General features: G+C 43.6%; 1 protein-coding gene across 1 annotated transcript in view; it reads right to left on the reverse strand.

Moving 5' to 3' along the window:
* The window catches only part of SMS (spermine synthase), a 46,150-nt gene that overhangs the window by 9,357 nt on the left and 15,813 nt on the right, over positions 1–20,980 (reverse strand). The window contains exons 2-7 of the mRNA XM_027609648.2: positions 15,784–15,904; positions 11,925–12,015; positions 11,329–11,393; positions 6,318–6,493; positions 5,204–5,358; positions 4,451–4,540 (exon numbers count right to left, since the gene is read on the reverse strand). Coding sequence (XP_027465449.1) covers positions 4,451–4,540; positions 5,204–5,358; positions 6,318–6,493; positions 11,329–11,393; positions 11,925–12,015; positions 15,784–15,904 — 698 coding nt within the window. The remainder of the gene's footprint in view (positions 1–4,450; positions 4,541–5,203; positions 5,359–6,317; positions 6,494–11,328; positions 11,394–11,924; positions 12,016–15,783; positions 15,905–20,980) is intronic.

The raw sequence follows: 20,980 nt of genomic DNA on the forward strand, positions 1-20,980 counted from the left end.
TTTATATCTTAAAGTTGTAGGGGCTCTGTATTATTAAAGGGATTAAATCCCTGTCATGTTTGTTACCAGTTTTTCAGCTTCGTTTATGGGATTAGATTGTTGTTGTAGTTTCTGTTTCTTGTCTTTCTTTATAAGATTTTCCAACTCCAAGGTTAAATATGTCAAATTTACCTAAATGTATTAAGTTTTTGTATCCAGAGCTTAAGCAATCTGAGATTAATTTTTCTATGGCTTCTAGGGTCATGTTAACTTTGTTCTCATGGAGATGGACAGCCCATTGTGTTGGTGTTACCTATGAAATCAACTCAATCTCCTTTTCCCAAGCAAACGGAAATATACCTTAGGCCATCCATTACTTGTACGAATACACACTCAGACATGTTCAAAGTCTCTGTGCCATTCCTCTCATATGCGCATTCCTGTGTCAACATCATACTCCTATTTGATTACTATGCTTTAACAGTAAATTACCAAACAACAGGGCAAATTTCCCTGCACTATGATTTTTAAAAAATTTTGCACGCACGCACACACATCGGAATATTATTCAGCCATTAAAAAGGAATGAAATCGGGCGCCTGGGTGGCTCAGTTGGTTAAGCGACTGCCTTCGGCTCAGGTCATGATCCTGGAGTCCCAGGATCGAGTCCCACATCGGGCTCCCTGCTCAGCAGGGAGTCTGCTTCTCCCTCTGACCCTCTTCCCTCTTGTGCTATCTCTCATTCTCTCTCTCTCAAATAAATAAAATCTTTAAAAAAAAAAAAAAGGAATGAAATCTTGCCCATTTGTAACGATGTGGATGGAGCTAGAGTATTATGCTAAGTGAAATAAGTCAGTGAAAGACAAAATACCGTAAGATTTCACTCATACTTGAATAATCAGATGGTTGTCAGAGGGGAGGTGGGTGAGGCAATGGGTGAAATAGGTAATGGGGATTAAGAGTGCACTTATCGTGATAAGCACTGAGTCATGTAGAGAATCGTTGAATCACTATATTGGACATCTGAAACTAATATAATACTCCTGTTAACTACACTGGAATTTCACTCATACTTGAACAATCAGATGGTTGTCAGAGGGGAGGTGAGTGAGGCGATGGGTGAAATAGGTAATGGGGATTAAGAGTGCACTTAATCGTAATAAGCACTGAGTCATGTAGGGAATCATTGAATCACTATATTGGACATCTGAAACTAATATAATACTCCTGTTAACTACACTGGAATTAAAATTAGTAACTTAAAAAAAACAATTGGTCATTATTCTTGGTCTTTCTTCTGAATAGGATCTCTAGCCCACTCTCTACCTCCAATTTTCAAACTGTTTTGCATTTAGCATAGCTTAAAAAACATTTTTTTAGACTATCTCCATCCAATCACTTCACCAAATTCTCACGAACTCAACTAACTTTCTAGGTGAGTTTCCTAGATTTTTCTAAGCATTCATTCATCTGCAAATAGTGATTCTTTCTATATTTATACTGTTTTCATTTTCCTACCTTACTGTATTAGCTAATGCCTCAAAAACAATGTTGAATAAAGTTAACAAGCATCTTCGACCTTATTTCTAGTTTTACTGGAAATGCCTTAATGTATTTTGCCTTTTTATATAACATTAAGTTTCTGACAGTTAGTTATGTTTGGGTAGTTTCCTTTCCATTGCAATTTTATCTTACTTAAAAGACTTTTTGAATGACTGCTAAATATCCCCCAAATTCTTTGTCATCTGTTAGTACATTATTTTCTCTTTTAAATAATTCATATAATAAATCATGTTGACAGATTTCTTAAGATTCCCATTCTTATGTTTCCGAACTAAATCTTTCTTGGGTCTACTAGAGTTCTTTAAATAAACTGCTAGATTTAATTTACTAAAAATCTTGTATACTCATCAAAAGCAATCTTTAGTTTTCTTTTTGTACCACCTTAAGGATTTTAGTATTAAGGTTACTCAATCATTATAAAAGGAATGGGGAGTGCTTTGAAACATTTTCTACTTTTCTAAACATGGTTATAACAGAGTATGTGTTTTTGAAATAAACATTTGCAAAGACCTGGTGTTTTTTTTAATGGTAGTATTTTAATGGCTAGGGGGCTTGCCTGTGAATACCCCCAGACGAGGAACCCCCCACCCCTTGAGAGCACTCAGAAAACCCTCAACCTCAGAAGAATTTTCCAGGCTCCCCCAATGGTTGTTCTAATCCAGCAAGAAGATGGAAGGGGTGGGCGGATGTATTCAGACACCCAACTTCCTCAAAAGCAGAGCCATTTCAAATAAACTACTACTTTTCCATTCCCTAGACTGTCCAACTGTCCACCACCTGCCTTTGGTGCTCCGCTTTCAGACAGACGTGCAAGAGTTGTTTTCCAAAGCCATTCGTAAATCATCCCACGTACATCCAGCCTCTAATTACAACAATCTACAACTCCACGGTACTGCAGGTTTGGGTTTGCAGTTCTGCTTATGCTTCAATTGTTTTTCTGAATCCATATAAGGAAGTTACAGAAGGAGCCAGGGAGCTGGGTATCGGAGTGAATCACTCTTCTGAAGTTACCCTATAACCTTGAATAAATGTCCTTTGAACTCTCTAAGTTGAATCTTCTTCAGCCATAAAAGAGAAATAATAGCTCCCTGGTGCAGGGTTGAGCATTACAGGTTAAAACACCTTAGGCAGAGTCTGGCTAACAATGCAAACATTATTTGACAACAATGGTAACTTTTAGCTCCATGTGAGTGAAACAAATCTGTCATGCTCTGATGAACCTAACCCCCCTTCCCCGTCCCTTCTTAAAACTCTCAAACAGTACATGTGAAATACATATATCCTTCTTTCCCTTTTGCCCACAAAACAATCACACCTACATTTCAATATAGACAGAATTCTCTTTCAGCTTAAAAAATTAACAGGCATGCACCATGAAATCAAATTTGGATGCAAACACGTTAGGGATGATGGGGTAGGGATAAGCAATTTACAGATCAATAAATGAAAGCACTCGTCTAAATTGTTCATAAATCTAGAGTAATAACTTTTTTTTGAAGACACATATTTAAGATTCTGTTCAAATAAAATGTATTTGCTTGGTTATCTTGTTCTAACAAGTATTGTAGATGTAAGCACTGAACATGTGCATGTTTAAAATACAATACAAAACATCCAACAAACTGATTGGTCAATGTGGAAGCACAGTACAATTTAGGACAGAAACAAACTTGCTTATTAGCAAGAAGCAACCGTTGAGATGTACACGTAACTCACACAGAGTCTGAAAAGTAGAAGATGCCACCTCAAAGTATGCCACTTTGGTGTATTATTTTGAGCTGTACAGGCACTTAAAAAACAGCAAATGCAGAAGGCAGCTTTCTCCGAACTCCCCTTCAATCTGCCTTAGATCCTCCGAAAGAAACTCAATTGTCCGAGATCCCCTCCCTAGTGGGTTCAACCAGGGATGGATGACCTCTATCACAAGACAGGAAATGGATACCACATCCAGACAAATTTAGTCACAAGTATCATACCTACCCCATCTATTCTTCCAAGGGCCCATTATCTTTCCTAAAAGTCACTCACTCTCCCCAAGACACCTATGACCCCTTTCCCTATTAAGTTGATATTTAAGCCTAAATTTTAAAGCTACCTCTGAGTTACTCACTGATCTCTGGGTCTCTCCCAAGTACACATGAGGTATATATATATGTTACTCGACTTCTGTTCTTCTCTTGTTAATCTTTTATTACAGGAGTCTTAGCCAAGAACTAGGAAGGCAGAGGGTAAGGGTGCTGATAATAATGAGTCCATCTTTGGCCCTCTTATCTTGTTCATGTTTGCTCAATGACCTCTCTTGGGACTACGTGTTCTGGCACCTTAGAGATTAATATACGTACATCAAAAATGCCTGCCAAGGAAGGCTGGCACTTTGGTTTCCCATGAATCTGTTAGAGATAATGGTCTTCCCCAACCTCATGCACAGGTTGTGCCATAAAAGCTAATGAAAGGTTAGCTTGATTAAAGGTCAATTAGGTGCACGCATACCCTCTGAGGTACATGGGAATGGTATGATCTCACTCCAGTGCCCTTCCTGCATGTCCTCTCCCTCTATAAAATCTGTGGACTACAGTCTGGACTTTGCAGAGAATAACTATGCAGCTGCCGCGGACCATCCTCCGCCCAATCCCACCTGTCAGTTAGGTGTCCCTGAGTACAACTCGGTGTAAACTCTATGGAGTGGCCCACTTTGTTTTCCAGTCACCAAGTGCCTTCTCAGTTTGGGGGGATACTTTACTGTCCCTCCTCCACCTTCTAACAGTAGAGGGAAAAGTTTTCCTTCCCTCCAAGATAATCTATGTATCTTCTTAACCAATTACCCTTAGAGCTGTTTTAGGAAGGTACAATTCAAGTCAATAACATATTATTAGTTGACTTCAAAATGTTATCTAGAAAACATAATTACCTGATAGCAGTCTCCTTTAAGATTGTCTAAGATGTTGCCACATGTTTTTCGCATGTATTTCTTACATCCATCAATCACCATTTGGTCAATGTTCAAACAGGTCAAGGAGAAATTAATCCTGAATTTGGATCTATCAAAGAATTCTGAAATAGTAATACTTTAAAGAAAAGGTAGGGGCACCTGGGTGGTTCAGTCGGTGACGCGTCCGACTCTTGATTTCAGTTCAGGTCATGATCTCAGGGTTGTGAGATGGAACCCAGCATCCAGCTCTGCGTGGAGTCTGCCTGAAATTCTCTATCCCTCTGTCCCTCCCCGGGCTCTCTTTCTCAAATAAATAAATAAAATCTTAATAAAGTAAAATAAAATCTTAAAAAAAAAATAAAGGTAAGACAAACATGAATTTTTTAACACTAACTTGGGTATCAGATTTACCAAAAAAAAAAACCATGAATGAGACAATGATTTCACTGTTGTACCAAGGTCACTCAAAAAGAACTGAATTTTCTCTTTTCATGAAGAAGCCCTTTCAGAAAGTGCTAAGCAGTAGACACAGTACCAAGGTTGCTTTCTCGTTTTCTCAACTAGAGGATCTCTGCTGCTTTGTTTGTAGCCACATGAAAAGGCTATTGGTACTAAATGGAAATGTCTGTTCAAGGCGGTATTTAAAAGGCATTTGCCTCATAACATTAGCTGCAGTCTTAAGACAAAGAGGAAGAAAACAGAAGCCAATTGAACTTGATCTCCAAAGGATATCTCTACCATAGTGACCATCTTTGGTTTCAGTTTGACTATTTCACATAATATGCCCCCGTCTCCACCCCCAAGAATCAGCACGTCTTTGCCACTGTAGTCTTCTTTTCCACTGCCCATGATGGCCTGGGTATACGCCAAATCACTCTCTGCCAGATCTAGGGAGGAAAAACACAGGTACAAAATGGTGATTCTACCCAAACCCACAGAGAGACCTGACTTGCCATACTAGAAAGTGCTGGAATCTAGTCTAAAATTCAAATTTTTTTCATTTTTGATCTTTAAAAACTATCAACAACATGCAGAGGTTATTTTTTTTTTTTTTGGATTGTGGACTTTTCATCAACCCTACTCTGACACCTAATATAATACATACACATATACCATGGTCAGTGGAAAAAAAAAAAATTCAGTCTTAAGAATGTTCTGATATGCTAATTAAAAGCAATCACATCTTTTATTACATGAAATACGGCATCTGAAAGTTGTTCCAAGTAATAGGAGAGAGACAAAGTAAACCAGGGTTTAGGGGAAACAAGATCGGCCAGGAGTTTCTAATTGTTAGCACTCAATGGTAAGTATACATGGGTTCATCATACTATTTTGTCTACTCAGTTCTGAAATTTTCCGAAACAAAAAAAAATAAGCAATCATATTTTCTTTATATGAGTATAATCCAAATACTCAACACTAAGAATACTAAGAAAAAGGAACATCAAGACAAAGTTTTCATGGCTCTGCTATAAACATGAAAGCCTAGGGTCGCCTGGGTAGCTCAGTTGGTTAAGTGTCTGGCTCTTGGTTTCATCTCAGGGTCATGGGTTGGATGGAACCCCGGGTCCTGGTTGGGCTCTGTCCTGAGTGGTGTCTGCTTCCCCTCTCCCTCTGCCCCTCCCCCCGCTCACATTCTAAAATAAATAAAATAAAATCTTTAAAATAAAAACAGGAAAGCCCAGACAATCCACAGGTTAATATGACATAAATATTCCTTTCAAAAAAACAGCACTGCCAAGGACAAACTAGGACAAATCCACAATGGTGCTATTTGTCAGAAAAGCACCATTATCTAAAACACTGTCACTCTGCTATGCAATTGGGGTAGGGATGGAATACTTACTAACGTCCCCACTAAGGATGAGAATATTTCCAAATTGCTTCGAGTGTAGAATTTTAATGTTCTGATAAGGTGAATCTTCATCATACACCACTTCATCTATGTCATACTCAACCAGGCGACCATCAGCAGTGGGCCAGTATCTGTCGATAGCTCCTCCTCGAATTATGGGTGGTAATCTGGAAAAGGGGAAAACAAGAATGAGCCTTTACAGGAACACTGCTTATGGTGCCACTGCCTTAAAAGTGAACCTGCAGGGGCACCTGGGTGGCTCAGTCGGTTAAGTGTCTGCCTTCGGCTCAGGTCATGGCCCCAGGGTCCCGGGATTGAGCCCCGCATCGGGCTCCCTGCTCTGCGGGAAGCCTGCTTCTCCCTCTCCCTCTCCCCCCTGCTTGTGTTCCCTCTCTCACTATGTCTCTGTCAAATACATAAAATCTTAAAAAAAAAAAAAAAAAAAAAAATAAGTGAACCTGGAGGAGCGCCTGGTTGACTTAGCAGACAATGCCACTATTGATCTTGGGGTCGTGAGTTCGAGCCCCACGCTGGGTGTACTGATTACTTAAAAAAAAAAAAAAAGTGAACCCGGAAGTAGTGAGTGTACAAAAGCAAGCGACGTGCCCTCCAGCCAATTCCAGAATAGTATACAAATCTAAAGCTTGGGCTTTCAGCTTTATATACAAATATGGCCACTATCAAATCTCAAAAACCGTTGTACATTAAGAGGTTACTTTTTTCATAAACCTTTCTAGCATGCCTTCAATTTTCCCTAAAAAAACGTTGGAGAAGGGGCACCTGGGTGGCTCAGTGGGTTAAGTGTCTGCCTTCGGCTCAGGTCATGATCCCAGGATCCTGGGATTGAGCCCCACATTGGGCTCCCTGCTCAGCGGGAAGCCTGCTTCTCCCTCTCCCGCTCCCCCTGTTGTGTTCCCTCTCTCACTATGTCTCTAATAAATAAAATCGTTAAAAAAAAAAAAAGTTGGGAGAAAATGGCCACCTCAGACATCACACTCACCCCAAATACTTCAGCAGGAATCTCTTAAGACCGCCTACCCCACCACACTTCCACTACCACGTTCATGCAAGTGCACGGGGGTGTAATACCATCATCTGGTACACAATCCACATTCAAATGCCCCCAAGACCGTCCCAATCATGTCATTTACAGCTGTTCTGCTTTTGAATGAAGGATCATATGCTGTATTTTCTTTTCCTTTTTTACCCTCATTTCATCTAGTATAGTTAAGTTTTTCCACTCAATGTGTTTCATAACATCTTAGGGAAGTGCAGACCAGGTGTTCTGCAGAAAATCCCTAAGGTGGGTTTGCCTGAAGACCTCTTTCTTCATTAAAGTCAGGGTGGTAGATATTTACAAAAGCATCACATCAGGGGCAAAAGATGTGTGCTTGTCCTATTATTAGAGATGCTGAGTGTGACCAGTTGGTTCAAGTGAATGGCACCAGATCCCTCCATTTACAAAGGTACCTTTTTTCCCTTTGAAATTACTAAGCAGGCTGTGGGGTAGCCCTCTCAAGCTGGGTGAAGCCCCTGAGCTCTCAACAAACCTCCAGTAGTGGTTTTGGCATCTAGAAGATTCTTGCCTGTATCAATTATTATTACCAGAAGGACTGCAAACTGAGGATTTCCCCATTCCATTCTTTTGCAAATGCTCAGTATTTCAGAAAACGTGAATGTACTAGAAACTACCAGCAGAGGACACTAAATGACAATGAAAACCAGAGCCAGAAAAGGGGCTTGGCAAATCTAACAGAAACACAAAGTGAGAACTCGCTGCATACTAACACAACTGTGTGCAAGTCCTGTATTCTCCAACACAGCGGTATTCAACAGTAAAACAGCTGTATGATGGCGTATGCTACCTCTTGACTTGCTCTGCTGAGTCTCTGCCCTCCCACTCACCTGTTTCCAGGAATACAGTCTGAACCTGTTTTAATGAAGCTTCCTCTGAGCAAACACTAACAACCATAAAGAACACTAAGATTGGGGCGCCTGGATGGCTTAGTCGGTTAAGCATCCGACTTTTGATTTCAGCTCAGGACATGATCTCAGGGTCGTGGGATCTAGCCCCGCATCGGGCTCCGTGCTGGGTGTGCACAGTCTGCTGGACATTCTCTCTCTCCTTCTGCCTCTGCCCCTCCCCCCGCTTGCACACACTCTCTGTCCCTCAATAAATAAAATCTATATATATAAAAAAAAGAACACTGAGATTTACCAAGCAAATGCCTATGAACTCTCATTTAATCCTAGCAACTCCTGATTTAACCACTTCTTGCACTGTTCAAGTGAACAAATGCAGGTGTTGGAATGTCTGCAGACCAGGTTTGTCTTGTAAAATGTGCAGTCCCAAACAGGACAATACCACCCCCCACCCCCCTGCCCGGCCCGGCCCAGAGCAGGCAAACGGGACTTGGGGGAAGCCTCCATCCTTGGCTGATGGTTGGTGGGTAGACGGAGGTGGGAGAGTAAACCACCTGTGACATTAGATGAAGGTGACAAATATCAAATCATGGGTTTTCAGGAGAGGAAACCCACCCCCTGGTTGACAGCCAGCCAGCTATACGAAATTACTAAACTGCACAAGCCCGATGAAAATAAATGTCCATTCTTGAGTGTGTCACTAAGTGCCTTGGCTAAAGTAAAGAGCTCTTTCCTCAATTGCAACACAATGGTTTTCTTTTTTTTTTTTTTTAAAGATTAATTTAAGTAATCTCTACACCGAAAATGGGGCTCAAACTCACGACCCGGAGATCAAGAGTCGCACGCTCCACTGACTTGAGGCAGCCAGGTGCCCTGAAACACAATGGTTTTTAAAGACTGGCAAAGAAACAAGGATCTCTAACAGGATGAGGAAGCCATTTATCTTGATGAAGTACTCATCCTAGCATGAAGTGCATTCTCCTTGTAATGGGCTACAGGAGTTATTCTGGAGCCCAGCACAACTCTTCTTTCAACTTTCACTGCTGAAAATTGAAAATGAATCGTAGAGAGAAAGTCAGAGTACGTCCTGGGTCTCTGGTACACTGTGTCTACTGCAGTATCTCCCTCACCCCTAACCCCCAACAAAACGGATGTAAGCTTGTTTTCCTGTTCCTTTTCTTTGGAAAGGTAGAATATAAAAATAAATTATCTAACACATCCATGGCTTCTTAGTCAAAAATTCAGATTTAACTCATTGGCCACAGGGGAATAATGATTTCAGATAATGTTATGAGTTACTTGTTAATGGCTAAATTTCTAACCGTGTCACTCCCCAGACAAAAATGGCGCCACCCTTCTCCTTTTCAGGCCAATTAAAAAAGCCTGCCACTAAGTACTCCCAATAACTTCTGGACCCCTCTACCCTGATTTTACAAAAAGGTGTAAGAGCAGTGACAAGCAAAAGCAAGGTCTGTATTTTGAACTGAAAATATGAAGCTTGACTCCACTCTCACTTAGCTCCTATATCCAAAACAAAGACTTCTCATGAGTGCCGAAACCCATAAATGTACTCCATCTATTTACTTACTCCTAGAAGTAACCCTAATAAAAGTGAGACCAATAAAACTCAGAGGCATTTCGATGTTGGCCAATTCATTATCACGGAGTTAACACATTTTAGAACAGAGTGGGAACCCGCTGAATTCAGGTTGGTGCAGATAGGTCTGCACCAGTCGAAGGAATGCTGAAAACCTCTGCAAGCAGGGAAAGGTGGAAAGTCCAGAAAAGTGTGTGGGTGTGGACATGCTTTTAAGGACAGGGAAGAGGGAAATATGGCTGAGGAGATGTACACTGAACTTAGGTGGGGTAAACAAATCTAGATGCTCTGACAGATTTCAACCACGTGGGTAAGTTGTACACTGTTACGTTCATTTACTGGCAGTTCCCTGCTTTCTACCCTACCAGAGATTAACCAACCTTCTGGTTAACCTTACATCAGCCCTGGAGCTTTCCTATGGGCTGATGAAATTTAGCATGCTGAGCTAGTAAGTCCTTCACATCCTACGTCTTGCCAAAATGAATGCATGCTTCTACAAATGAACGCTGTCAACTAGAGAAATCTGTATTCTGGTCACTTCCATCAGTGATGGCATGACCTTGATAAAGTCTCTCTAGGTCTCTCTGTGTTTGCTGTTATGAGTAAGGGACAGGCCTCCTACTTTTTGGAGCCTGATAAGGATCCACCCAGACAGGACAGGAGCAAACTGGTGAGAATTACTTGTTGGGCATCCATGATTAACTCCTATTCTTAATTCCCAGGACCCAAACAAGACTCTACCCATTCCAACAAATGTCAAATCTGGTACATCTATCAAGGCTCTTTTCACATCTGTTACCATGGACAAATACCGCTGCACTGTTCAAAAGAAAGGTTCCACATCTGCACGGTACACTGTGATAGTCACTAGCCATTAGCTACTGACAGGAGGTTAGTGAGACTGAGGAATGGAACTATCTTTATTTACTGAAGTTTAAATAGCCATAGTCAGGAGAGGGGAAACTTAACTGTCTTTTGTATCATTTGAAAAGAACCAACCGGTGGCTGCTCAAAGTAGGTGGCCTCTCAATTCTTAGTATCTTGCAAAGTCACCTTACTTGAAAGCTTTGAAGCAAATTTTGTCACCTCATCTTGTCATAAATCTTAGAAGTGAATTCCACTTTGGAGCCCAGAGCTCTGAGCAGAGACAGCAACCTTTTCACGTTACTGGACCAGGTTGGGGAGTTCTCTCACTCTCTTTTGACGGAGGCAGAAGCCCCCCCCCCCCACCGGCTCTCTGCTTTATACAGTTCCAGCTCCTGAGATTCACTCCATTACCTCCTTTCTACCTTTGCTTCATTTTACACAGCATGCGCGCGTTTGTGTGTGTGTGTGTTCATACATTTTGTCTTGTTTGGATGTGAGGCATCTATTAGCTCAGTCTACCCATGTTGCCAGAAGCAGACACTGCTCGGGGACAACACCACCATTCCAATTTTACCAGTTAAACAAATATAAAAGGACATTTGGGAGTGGACTTACCGCTTCACCCGCACAGCACTGTCCTGACTCAATTCTTTCATTCTTTCTTCTACTTTGTTCAAAAGCTACAATTAAAAGAAAAGAAGTCAATGGGCCTATAGAATAAGCTGAGTGCAACAGCTAAGTTTCCAGGAGGCTGAGGCTGTGGTGACAGAGCTGTGTGATATTCCTGACCTCCCCCATCCCTTCAGCAGCCTCTAGGCCTGGCCCAGTTCCACACACCCACACCAACCAGGCCTCATGGTGCTACCTTCAGTGCGAGTCACCAGCAAGATAATGGGAAAGGGGAGAGCACATGGATAATGCAGATATAACATCCTGCTCAAAAGTTTACATTTCATCATGGAAAGTAAAACTGTTTTTAAGCAGTCAAGGGAATGAGGACAAGCCAAGTTCCTAACAACAATTGAGGAACCACTATTTTTCTTCTAAAAGCACTTATCTGGAGGGAGGAAATTTAAAGTTAACTGGGAGATCAGCAATTATGTAAAACAATTTTGTCATTAAAAATATGAGATTTGATGATCCTCAAATACTTGTAATTACAAATAAGGAAAACAATAATTAAATAAAAGTAATAAAAGTGAAAAACCAACACTGTCAACTTCTTGGCCTTGCGAATCACCATCATAACTCTGAAGATCCAACAACACCAATCCATGTGGGTAAATTCTCAAACTGGCAAAGCTACAAAGGAAAGCATAATTTTAAGGTTAGGAATTGTATCATGGCATTCAAAAGAAGAAAAGACACCAACCCACCCAACTAAAAGCAAAGACCATTGCTCTTTTTTTCCTAAGTTACATGGTTAACCCTTTAGCTTTCTTATGAGAACCTCTTCTTGGGGGTGGGAAGCCACCCATCAATTTAGGGAAGATTTAGACAGTCACCAGATGCTAACGTTTTCAGATAACGGGTTCTTGGGGCCAGAAAGTGATTCAGTAGCAAGTTCTGTGAACCGTTTTTTTTTTTTTTTATTTTTTTATTTTTTTTTTTTTAAGTAAACTCCACCCCAACTCACAATCCTGAAATCAAGAGTCGCATACTCTACCGACTGAGCCAGCCGGGTGCCCCTGTGAACCTGATTTTTAAGAAGGTTCCCTGGCACGTGATTCGGCCAAGTTTAGTGACCACGGCCCTCAAACGAAGGGAGGGTATGAAGGACAAACTGGGTCCTCCCAATTAACCTTCAGAGTTCAAAACAGAGCCGTGGTTTTCTGACTGCAAGCGGGTGGTGGTTAAAGTGATTTAGTTCAGGGTTGGCACACTCCAGCCCACAGACTGCAAACCACCAGATCCAGCCTGCAGGACTTTTTTTTGTAGAGCCTGCAGACTAAGAATAGTTTTTACATTTTTAAGGAGTTGTTTAAAAAAAAGGAGAGAGAGAATGTGACAGAGACTCTATGTGGCTCCTTACAGAACAAGCTTTCTGACCCCTAATTTAAGGGATCTGTGCATTTGTCTTAAAATATCAGAGTGTATCACATGTAATAAAAAGTCAATTATGTGGAGAAATTTGTTTTGATCATACGTGTATCTATCTGTACTGTATAGACACAGATGACTACGAGGTTATGATATAAAACTACTTCTTGGGGCGCCTGGGTGGCTCAGTCGTTAGAAGTGTCTGCCTTTGGCTCAGGTCATGATCCCAGGGTCCTGGGATCGAGCCCCGCATCGGGCTCCATGCTCCACAGGAAGCCTGCTTCTCCCTCTCCCACTCCCCCTGCTTGTGTTCCTGCCCTTGCTCTCTAAGTAAATAAATAGAATCTTTAAAAAAAATAAATAAATAGGGCGCCTGGGTGGCTCAGTCATTGAGCGGCTCCCTTGGGCTCAGGTCATGATCCCGGGGTCCTGGGATCGAGCCCCACATCGGGCTCCCTGCTCCACGGGAAGCCTGCTTCTCCCTCTCCCACTCCCCCTGCTTGTGTTCCTGCTCTCACTGTCTCTGTCTCATAAATAAATAAAATCTTTAAAATAAATAAATAAATAAAACTACTTCTTACTATAAGTCGTGGTTAAAGAAACATTTGAAAAATACTAAATCAGAAGAATTCCGTTCAGAGAATATAGGCAATGTGCTTGGCTTAAAAACTAAATACTACTAGTTAATTTCACCTTCAGCCTTTAAATGGCCCCCAAATCAAGTTCAGGTCCAGGAAACCACAAATCATTTACACCTGAATGCGCCTATCATTCTTTCCCCCTCCACCACCCGCAACACAAAGGACAGGGGCTGGAGAAGGGAAAGGGTAGAAAAACATCACCCCTAACCAGCTGGGTGGTTCTAGTGCAGTCCTCTGCCAATGGAACTGCAGGAACACAGGAGCACAGACAGTGCTGGAAGTTAGTACAAAAAGCTCAAGGGATTAAAACCGGGCTGAGGACCAGGACCTCAGCATCACAAAGTGGCTATTAACCAGAAGTCAGGCCAGAAGCTGAGTATGGTCCCCCTGAGCTGGTGCCTGGTCGCCCAGGCATGGGTGGGAGCAGTGAGGTTTCAGGACAGGCACCATGAGGATGGGTCCCAGTGGAGCAAGCGAGAGAAGAGGGAGACCAATGTTGAAAATACGTTTTTAAACTAAGCACGTCAATTTTCATTTTTTCTTTCTGAAGCAATTTCTAAACAGCTCTTGTCATTCAAAATTCCCTTCTGGGAAGAATTCTAGGCCCCCCAGACATCTGGAAATGGTGTGTATGGTAGAAGATTCAAGAAGTGAGGCAGAGAAGTGCCTGGATGCAAAGGCAGTTAGGAGATTCTAAGAGAATCGAGGCTTCAAAGAGCCTACGGGGTGGCAAGGTGACAGGGTTCAATTTGCTGTGGTCCCCAAAGGCTGGACCACATCCAGGACAGCAAGACACCATGGTGGGGAAGGTGGAGAAAAGAGGCCAGGACGGAGAGAGGCTGAACCCAAGCCTGCAGGAGCTGGAAGGATCAAGGACAGCTGCAAACCTCTACTTGCAGGAAACGTGCTATTAACTGGGCCAGGGCACGGAGGAGGGAAGGTAGGAGAGTTCGGTGGTGGTGTTGAATTAGGATCACCCTTGAGAAGAAATGATTTTAGGTACATCTGAGGTATCTGCTCAACACATATGTGGAGATTTGCTACATAGTTAGAAATACAAATCTGGGCTTGGGGAGAGAGGAGCTGGGAAGTCCTTGAGAGGCATCAAGAGAGGGAAGACCAGTAATCCCCATGGTGTGGAGCATGTTGACTTATGAAGAGAGTAACAGAAGGGAGCACTCAGAAGTCAAAGTTTCCTGATCTCCCAGCATTGCCTTCTGGGGCCTCTGAGGTCGTGGGGGTGGTTATTTTTCCTTTTAATAGAGAAACAAGGGAGAGAATGTGGGATATTAATGAAACCATGTGGAATTCTAGTACTTTGTACCATTGGGGGAAATGGAATTAAAGCCACTGAAAATACCCAGGAGTTCACATTTTAAAATTAATAGTGCAAATGATGAAGACTCTTACCAGTTTTGCATACTAAACCAGTCTAGATAGAATACAAACCTAGACTTAGGAAAGCACAAAGAGCTCAACACACTGGTGTCTTCTGTTCTCGGTCAGTTCTTAATTTAGGTTTCCTTCCCTATTCCCAGAACATATTGGCTCTCATCTACATATTGATTAGGTAAAGTCTGGATAGTCTATAAAGGTCTTAAGGAAAAAAAAAAAAAAACCCAACTTGAAATCTTGGATCCCCTCAGCTTCCTATCAACCTCCCTGCAGACATCCTCATTCCGCATCTGATGATGGGTCTGCATTATAAAGATTTTATTTATTTATTTGAGAGAGAGAGAGAGAGAGAGAGAGAAACAGCATGAGAGGGGAGAAGGTCAGAGGGAGAAGCAGGCTCCCTGCCGAGCCGGGAGCCCGATGTGGGACTCGATCCCAGGACTCCAGGATCATGACCTGAGCCGAAGGCAGTCGCTTAACCAACTGAGCCACCCAGGCGCCTGATGGGTCTGCATTAATTGCTAATAACTTATAACAGTGCTACTCGCAGTGGGGTCCCCTGGGAGCTTGCTGAAAATGCGATTTCCGGTGCTACCCCAGAGCGGCTACATCTGAAACTGTTGGAGCGGGGCCCAGGAATCTGCTTTAACCACGTCTGAATCGTGGCCTGCAGTTCACACTGCTTCTGCTGCCCAGGGGGGGTTCTGGGTCCTGGCCACACAGCAGAATCACCTGGTGGGGGGGGGGGACTTTGGAAAAATACTGATGCCACCGGCCTCAATCTCTGGGAGAGTGACTGCGGTAATGGCGTCTTGTGAAAGCACTCCCGGGCGATTCTACTTTGCAGCTAGGACTGTGAAGCACGGAATTCTAGCCCCCCTAACAAGATGTCACAGGAGTAAATAAAAAAATACCTGGACGCTAGCCCTCCCCGCTTTGTCATCCGCCCCCAACCCCCACCAGCTGAAGCGCTCAGATCCGAAGGCCACCTCACCTGCCGTTTTTGTTGATGTAGGTCGCTAGATAACCGTGGTCTTGCCAGTTGTGCACTGACTCCGTCATCCCTTGCTCCTGGAAAATGGACCGGAGGCCTTTTAGAATGGTCTCGCCATCAGCTGGAGAACAAGGAAGAGAAGGCAAGGTGGTCAGGATGAAACACATTCCAAAGGAAAGCCAGCAAGGCGCGGTTTGACGACTGGACTTTGTAAGAAAACCTGAACGAAGATTTGCCAGCGTCACGCCCATTGTCAGGAACTATAAAGGTTCTCAACCCCATGAGGAGAGGCTACACGGATTACTGGGTAACACAAGACAGACACAAGACCACCAACCCCAAAGTCACTGTGCCAAGGATGCAGACAGGTGTTCCAGCCAACCGGAGATGACACAACACAGTGTTTAGCCTAACCAGAAATCAAAGAGATGCAAATAAATGAGCTTCCATTTTAGGGTATATAAATTAATGAGGCTATACAGTGCTAGAAAGGGGATGTCCACCCACTCCTGATGGGTATCATAAAGGACTTCAAAACTTTTGGCTTTATGTTCCAGGTGTCTCACAATAAGCATGGGTTGCTATTATAACAGGGAAAAAGAAATTAAATGGGGCCACTCAGTAACATATTTCTATTTTGCAGAAACTGAACAATTCCTTATGGAACAACCCAATACGTACTGTGACCCTATCCTTGGCCAGGGGCCCATCTTCCCCTCTCCTTCCCCACCCACTTCCCAAGTGTTATCCCCAGGTAGGACTTCGGTCAAGGTTATAGAAATTGCATTAATCTCTGCAGGTTCACTTGATGCCAGAATCTTCAGGAACATCCAACATTATGACGCCTAAGAGAAAAGGCAAAATGCAATTTGTTCTCCTCTAGTTCGATCTGCTAAGCACTCATTGCCTGAGAAGGGTAAGGTAAAGCACCGAGATGAGACAAAAGGAATTACTCTGTACTGTCCCACGAGCCCTCCATGGGCTGGTGCTTTTTCCACATGACAGAAAACACGGTGTAGGCTGCAAAGCGTCAAAACGGACAGTATGTACGAAGAGTATGTCTGTGACCTAAACGAAGGCAAAGGAAAAAAAACAACAAGATTCACAGCTGACTGCAGTGTGGTTTCACCAGAAAAATCACACTAGAATTCCTTCCATAAACTAAGGTAGTGCCAACACTTGGACTAGACGTTAAGCATTTTTTTCACCCTACTTAGAATCTATCTCCAGGGCACCTGGGTGTCTCAGTTGGTTGGGTGACTGCCTTCGGCTCAGGTCATGATCCTGGAGTCCCGGGATCGAGTCCCACATCGGGCTCCCTGCTCAGCGGGGAGTCTGCTTCTCCCTCTGACCCTACCCCCTCTCATGCTCTCTCTCTCTCTCTCATTCTCTCAAATAAATAAATAAACAAAATCTTAAAAAAAAAAAAAAATCTATCTCCAGCCATGTCTGGAACTATGTTCCCAAGACCTTCCAGAGCACAGTTAAGAATGAAGACCACAAACTGGGTTCAGAGGCCAAATTGCGCAGCAAATTTGTCTTATTCGAGTAGGCACAGACTTTTCAAAAAATTTAAAGTCAGGGTGCCTGGGTGGCTCAGTCGGTTAAGCGGCTGCCTTCAGCTCAGGTCATGATCCCAGGGTTCTGGGATCGAGTCCCACGTCAGGCTCCCTGCTCAGTGGAGAGCCTGCTTCTCCCTCTCCCTCTGCCTGCCTCTCTGCCTACTTGTGCTCTCTGTCTCTCTGTCAAACAAATAAATAAAATCTTTAAAAAAAAAATTTAAAGTCAGTTGCCACTTAAAAACCAGATTTCAGGGCACCTGGCTGGCTCAGTCGGTTAAGCATCTGGCCTTTGGCTCAGGTCATGGTCCCAGAGTCCCGGGATCAGACTGAGCCCTGCATCAGGTTCCCTGCTCAGCAAGGAATCGGCTTCTCCCTTTCCCTCTGTCCCTCTCTGTGCTCGTTCTCTCTCTCTCTCTCTCTCTCAAATAAATAAAATCTTAAAAAAAAAAAATTGCACCTACCCCAATGTAGTGGGTGGAATGGTGGCCCCCAAAAACATACGTCCACATCCTAACCCCCAGAACCTGGGAGGGTGACCTGATTTGGAAAAAGGTCTTTACAGATGTAATTATAGGTCTAGAGATGAGATCATCCTGGATTATGCAGGTGGGACCTAAATCCAAGGACAGGTGCCCTCATGACAGACAGAAGAGGAAAGAAGGGGATAAAGAGCAGGTGATCCTGACAACAGGAGCTGCCCGTAGCTGGAAGAGGCAAGCAAGGGCTGTCCCCTAGAGCCTTTAGAAGGTCCACGGCCCCGCCAACAACAGTTTTGAACTTCTGGCCTCCAGAACTGGGAGAGAATGTGTCCGTTGTTTCAACAAACCGCCCGATCTGTAGCACTTTGTTAGGGCAGCTCTGGCAGACGGATACACCCCCCAAAACAGGTATTTTCAACTTCACTTAACAAACGATGGCAAATAGCGTAGCACAAATGGCCGTGAGGGCATCCACTTGCTAATCCTTTTGAGTCCCTGAACACAGACAAACTCACGGACAGCATTTAAAAACAGAACTGCGTGAGTGTGCGGGCCCCAAGCCCCCAAACAGGAGCAGGTGGGCACAAGTGTGTCCACCAGCAACCATGTGAGAGGAAATCAGAAAGCAAAGGGACTTCACACTTCTCATAAAAATACCAGCTGAGGTTCACCCACAAGGAAGGCGTCTCCTCCTCTGAGAGAGCAGCACCCAGGAGGGAGCAGGGACCTGGGCAGAGCCAGAGAATGTGAGCATGGCCAAGCCCGATGAGAGCCAGCTGAACTGAGGCTGAATCCAGGAAAAAGCCCCTCATCAGGGAAAGACTCCTGGAGCAGAAAGCACACCACACACCCATCGCAACACAAGCATCAAGCAACAGGGGTGGTGACCTCATGTCTCACTAGTCTCGCTCATTCCCAGCAAAACTGTGCCTTTGGGAAACTCGTTTGGAAGGAAATAGCTGGCTTCACTATTCTGAAACTGGAAATTAAAAGGGGGAAGCCTGAATTATATCCTCTGAATGATATTCGGTTCTAAGACTGAAATCCATCCTCTAAAAAAAATTCCGATTTCAAACTTCATCAAAGAAGGGACCTCGTTCAGTCTGTTTGTCACTGAAGCCTGGTGGGGTCAAGCTACCGCGGAAGTGACTGAGCTGTAGGACGGGAAGGACAATGTGCCCAGCACGGCCCCGAGGCCTGCATAGCCCAGCACTACTTGCCCTGAACAGGAGAGCTACTATGTCATTATTCAATCTCTCCTTGGCTAGAATACATGTTTTCTGTTTTGAAAGTGTATAAAACAAATCATCACTCCTGGTAAATGGCCTCAAGACTGGGTTCTGTTGGCACATTACAAAACAGAACACAAATCCCCTATAGGCTGGTGAAGGGAACGATCCAGACAGGGCCACCCTGCGCGTCACTGGCCAGGCTGCGCAGGATATGAGGACCTCGGCCCCAGGGCTGAGCCGGGGCAAACTCTCTCTTGGGCCAGGGAAAGGGGTGTCTTTGTCTAAAACTCCTAAAACCCTTGACTGCCGGCCAAATGCAGCACGACAACCGCCCCCTTTTTCTAGCTGGCACCATCAGTGGAAAGGCCCTACAACCAGGTTTCAAACTGAACAAAAAACCTATTACGAAAGAAACCCAATGGAGTGTTACTGATGTCTATACTATGGGCCTGCCCCTCAGTTCAGAAGAAATCTGCTAGGTCTGAATGTTATTTCTGGCTGTCACCACCACCTGGTCCCTTGTGGGCACTGAATGTGCCGGCCCTGCAGGGGATCCACGGACCGTGTGCCTTTCTGCACTTTCCCCTCCTGTCTTCTCGTCCTCCACAATGCTCCCAGCCCTTGGAGATGATTCCAGGAAGGGGCTCTAGAGCTGAAACTGCCCAGCAACTCTTTTCCAGAACCAAGGTTTGAAAATGAAAACAAAGCCAAAGACGTGAGCTCCACTAGGTTCAACGATGAGGCTCACTTGGTCATCTTGATCTCAGGGGCTCAATAAATGTTTTGTGGGTAAATGAAAATTTATTTCAGTTGCCTAAATTAATCATCCATATTGCTGTATCTTTGCAGAGTTTCTAGAATATCTAAACCAGTGGTTTTCAATCCCAGCAGTGCATTATAATTACCTGGGGAGTTTTTAAAAGTGGTACGTCACATCCTAGACCAATTAAATAAAAATCTACGGGTGAGAACCAGGCATCGGTATTTTTCAGGGCTCCCTGGGAAATTCCAATACACAGCCATGGTTGAGAACCACCGAGCTAAACCACTAGATACAAGAAGAACAAGAAAACCCCACTATTTCCAAACTAATTAGTCGAGTCACCAAAAGGGTTATAGAAAATGTTGAAAAAGGTCTGAAAAAAGCCTGAACTCCTTACTAACAGGCAGCCTAGGACATGCCCCAGAAAATGCTTTGCAGTTATCCAATTTCAACCTTCATGCCTGTCTAGTAAGAAACATGTAATATGACCAAGCAAAATGTACTTGGCTGTTATCGGGGTTCCTCAACTGGGGTTGACAACATATGGTGTGAAGGACAGTCTTGTTCCTCACAGGACTTTGGCAATCCCAGCCATACACATTACATGTGGGTAGTCCCCCACTTTGTTTGAAGAGAGAAAAAAAAAAAGACCCCACACTCCCACTGCCCAGGGACAGAAGTGGGGCAGGCAATACAGTCCCTTGAGAACTACTAGATGCTCCATAGGAGTGAAAATAAGCCTGGGGTCAGAGCATGCCCAAATGTGGGAACACAAGACTGCAATGTCATTAAGTGGCTACAAAATCAGAAAATTGGAAAGCAAATTCAAATGCTAAAAGAGATATAATCACACGGCTTTCAAGTACACATGGTAATCCAAACTAGGCTAACAAAATGTTTGGCAGAAGTTCTTAGAAAACTCTGGCCAGGCAAGAATGATGTGCAACTCGTAGATGACTCAGCCCTCCAAAGTGCGCAGCAACACAGTGACCTGTCCCAGGGCAAAATGTGTCCTTTGTCCACTAGACAACTCAATGTCATTTCCAGACCACTGCCCACTTTGTGTTTATTCAACAATAACTTAGAAAGAATCAACTTGGAGGTCTAGTCCAAATTAAATACACCACTACCAAAAGAAAGGAAGAGAAGATAAAAGTGGGG

The sequence above is a fragment of the Zalophus californianus genome, chromosome X (assembly GCF_009762305.2).
Source record: "Zalophus californianus isolate mZalCal1 chromosome X, mZalCal1.pri.v2, whole genome shotgun sequence".
In the NCBI taxonomy this organism is placed as follows: domain Eukaryota; kingdom Metazoa; phylum Chordata; class Mammalia; order Carnivora; family Otariidae; genus Zalophus; species Zalophus californianus.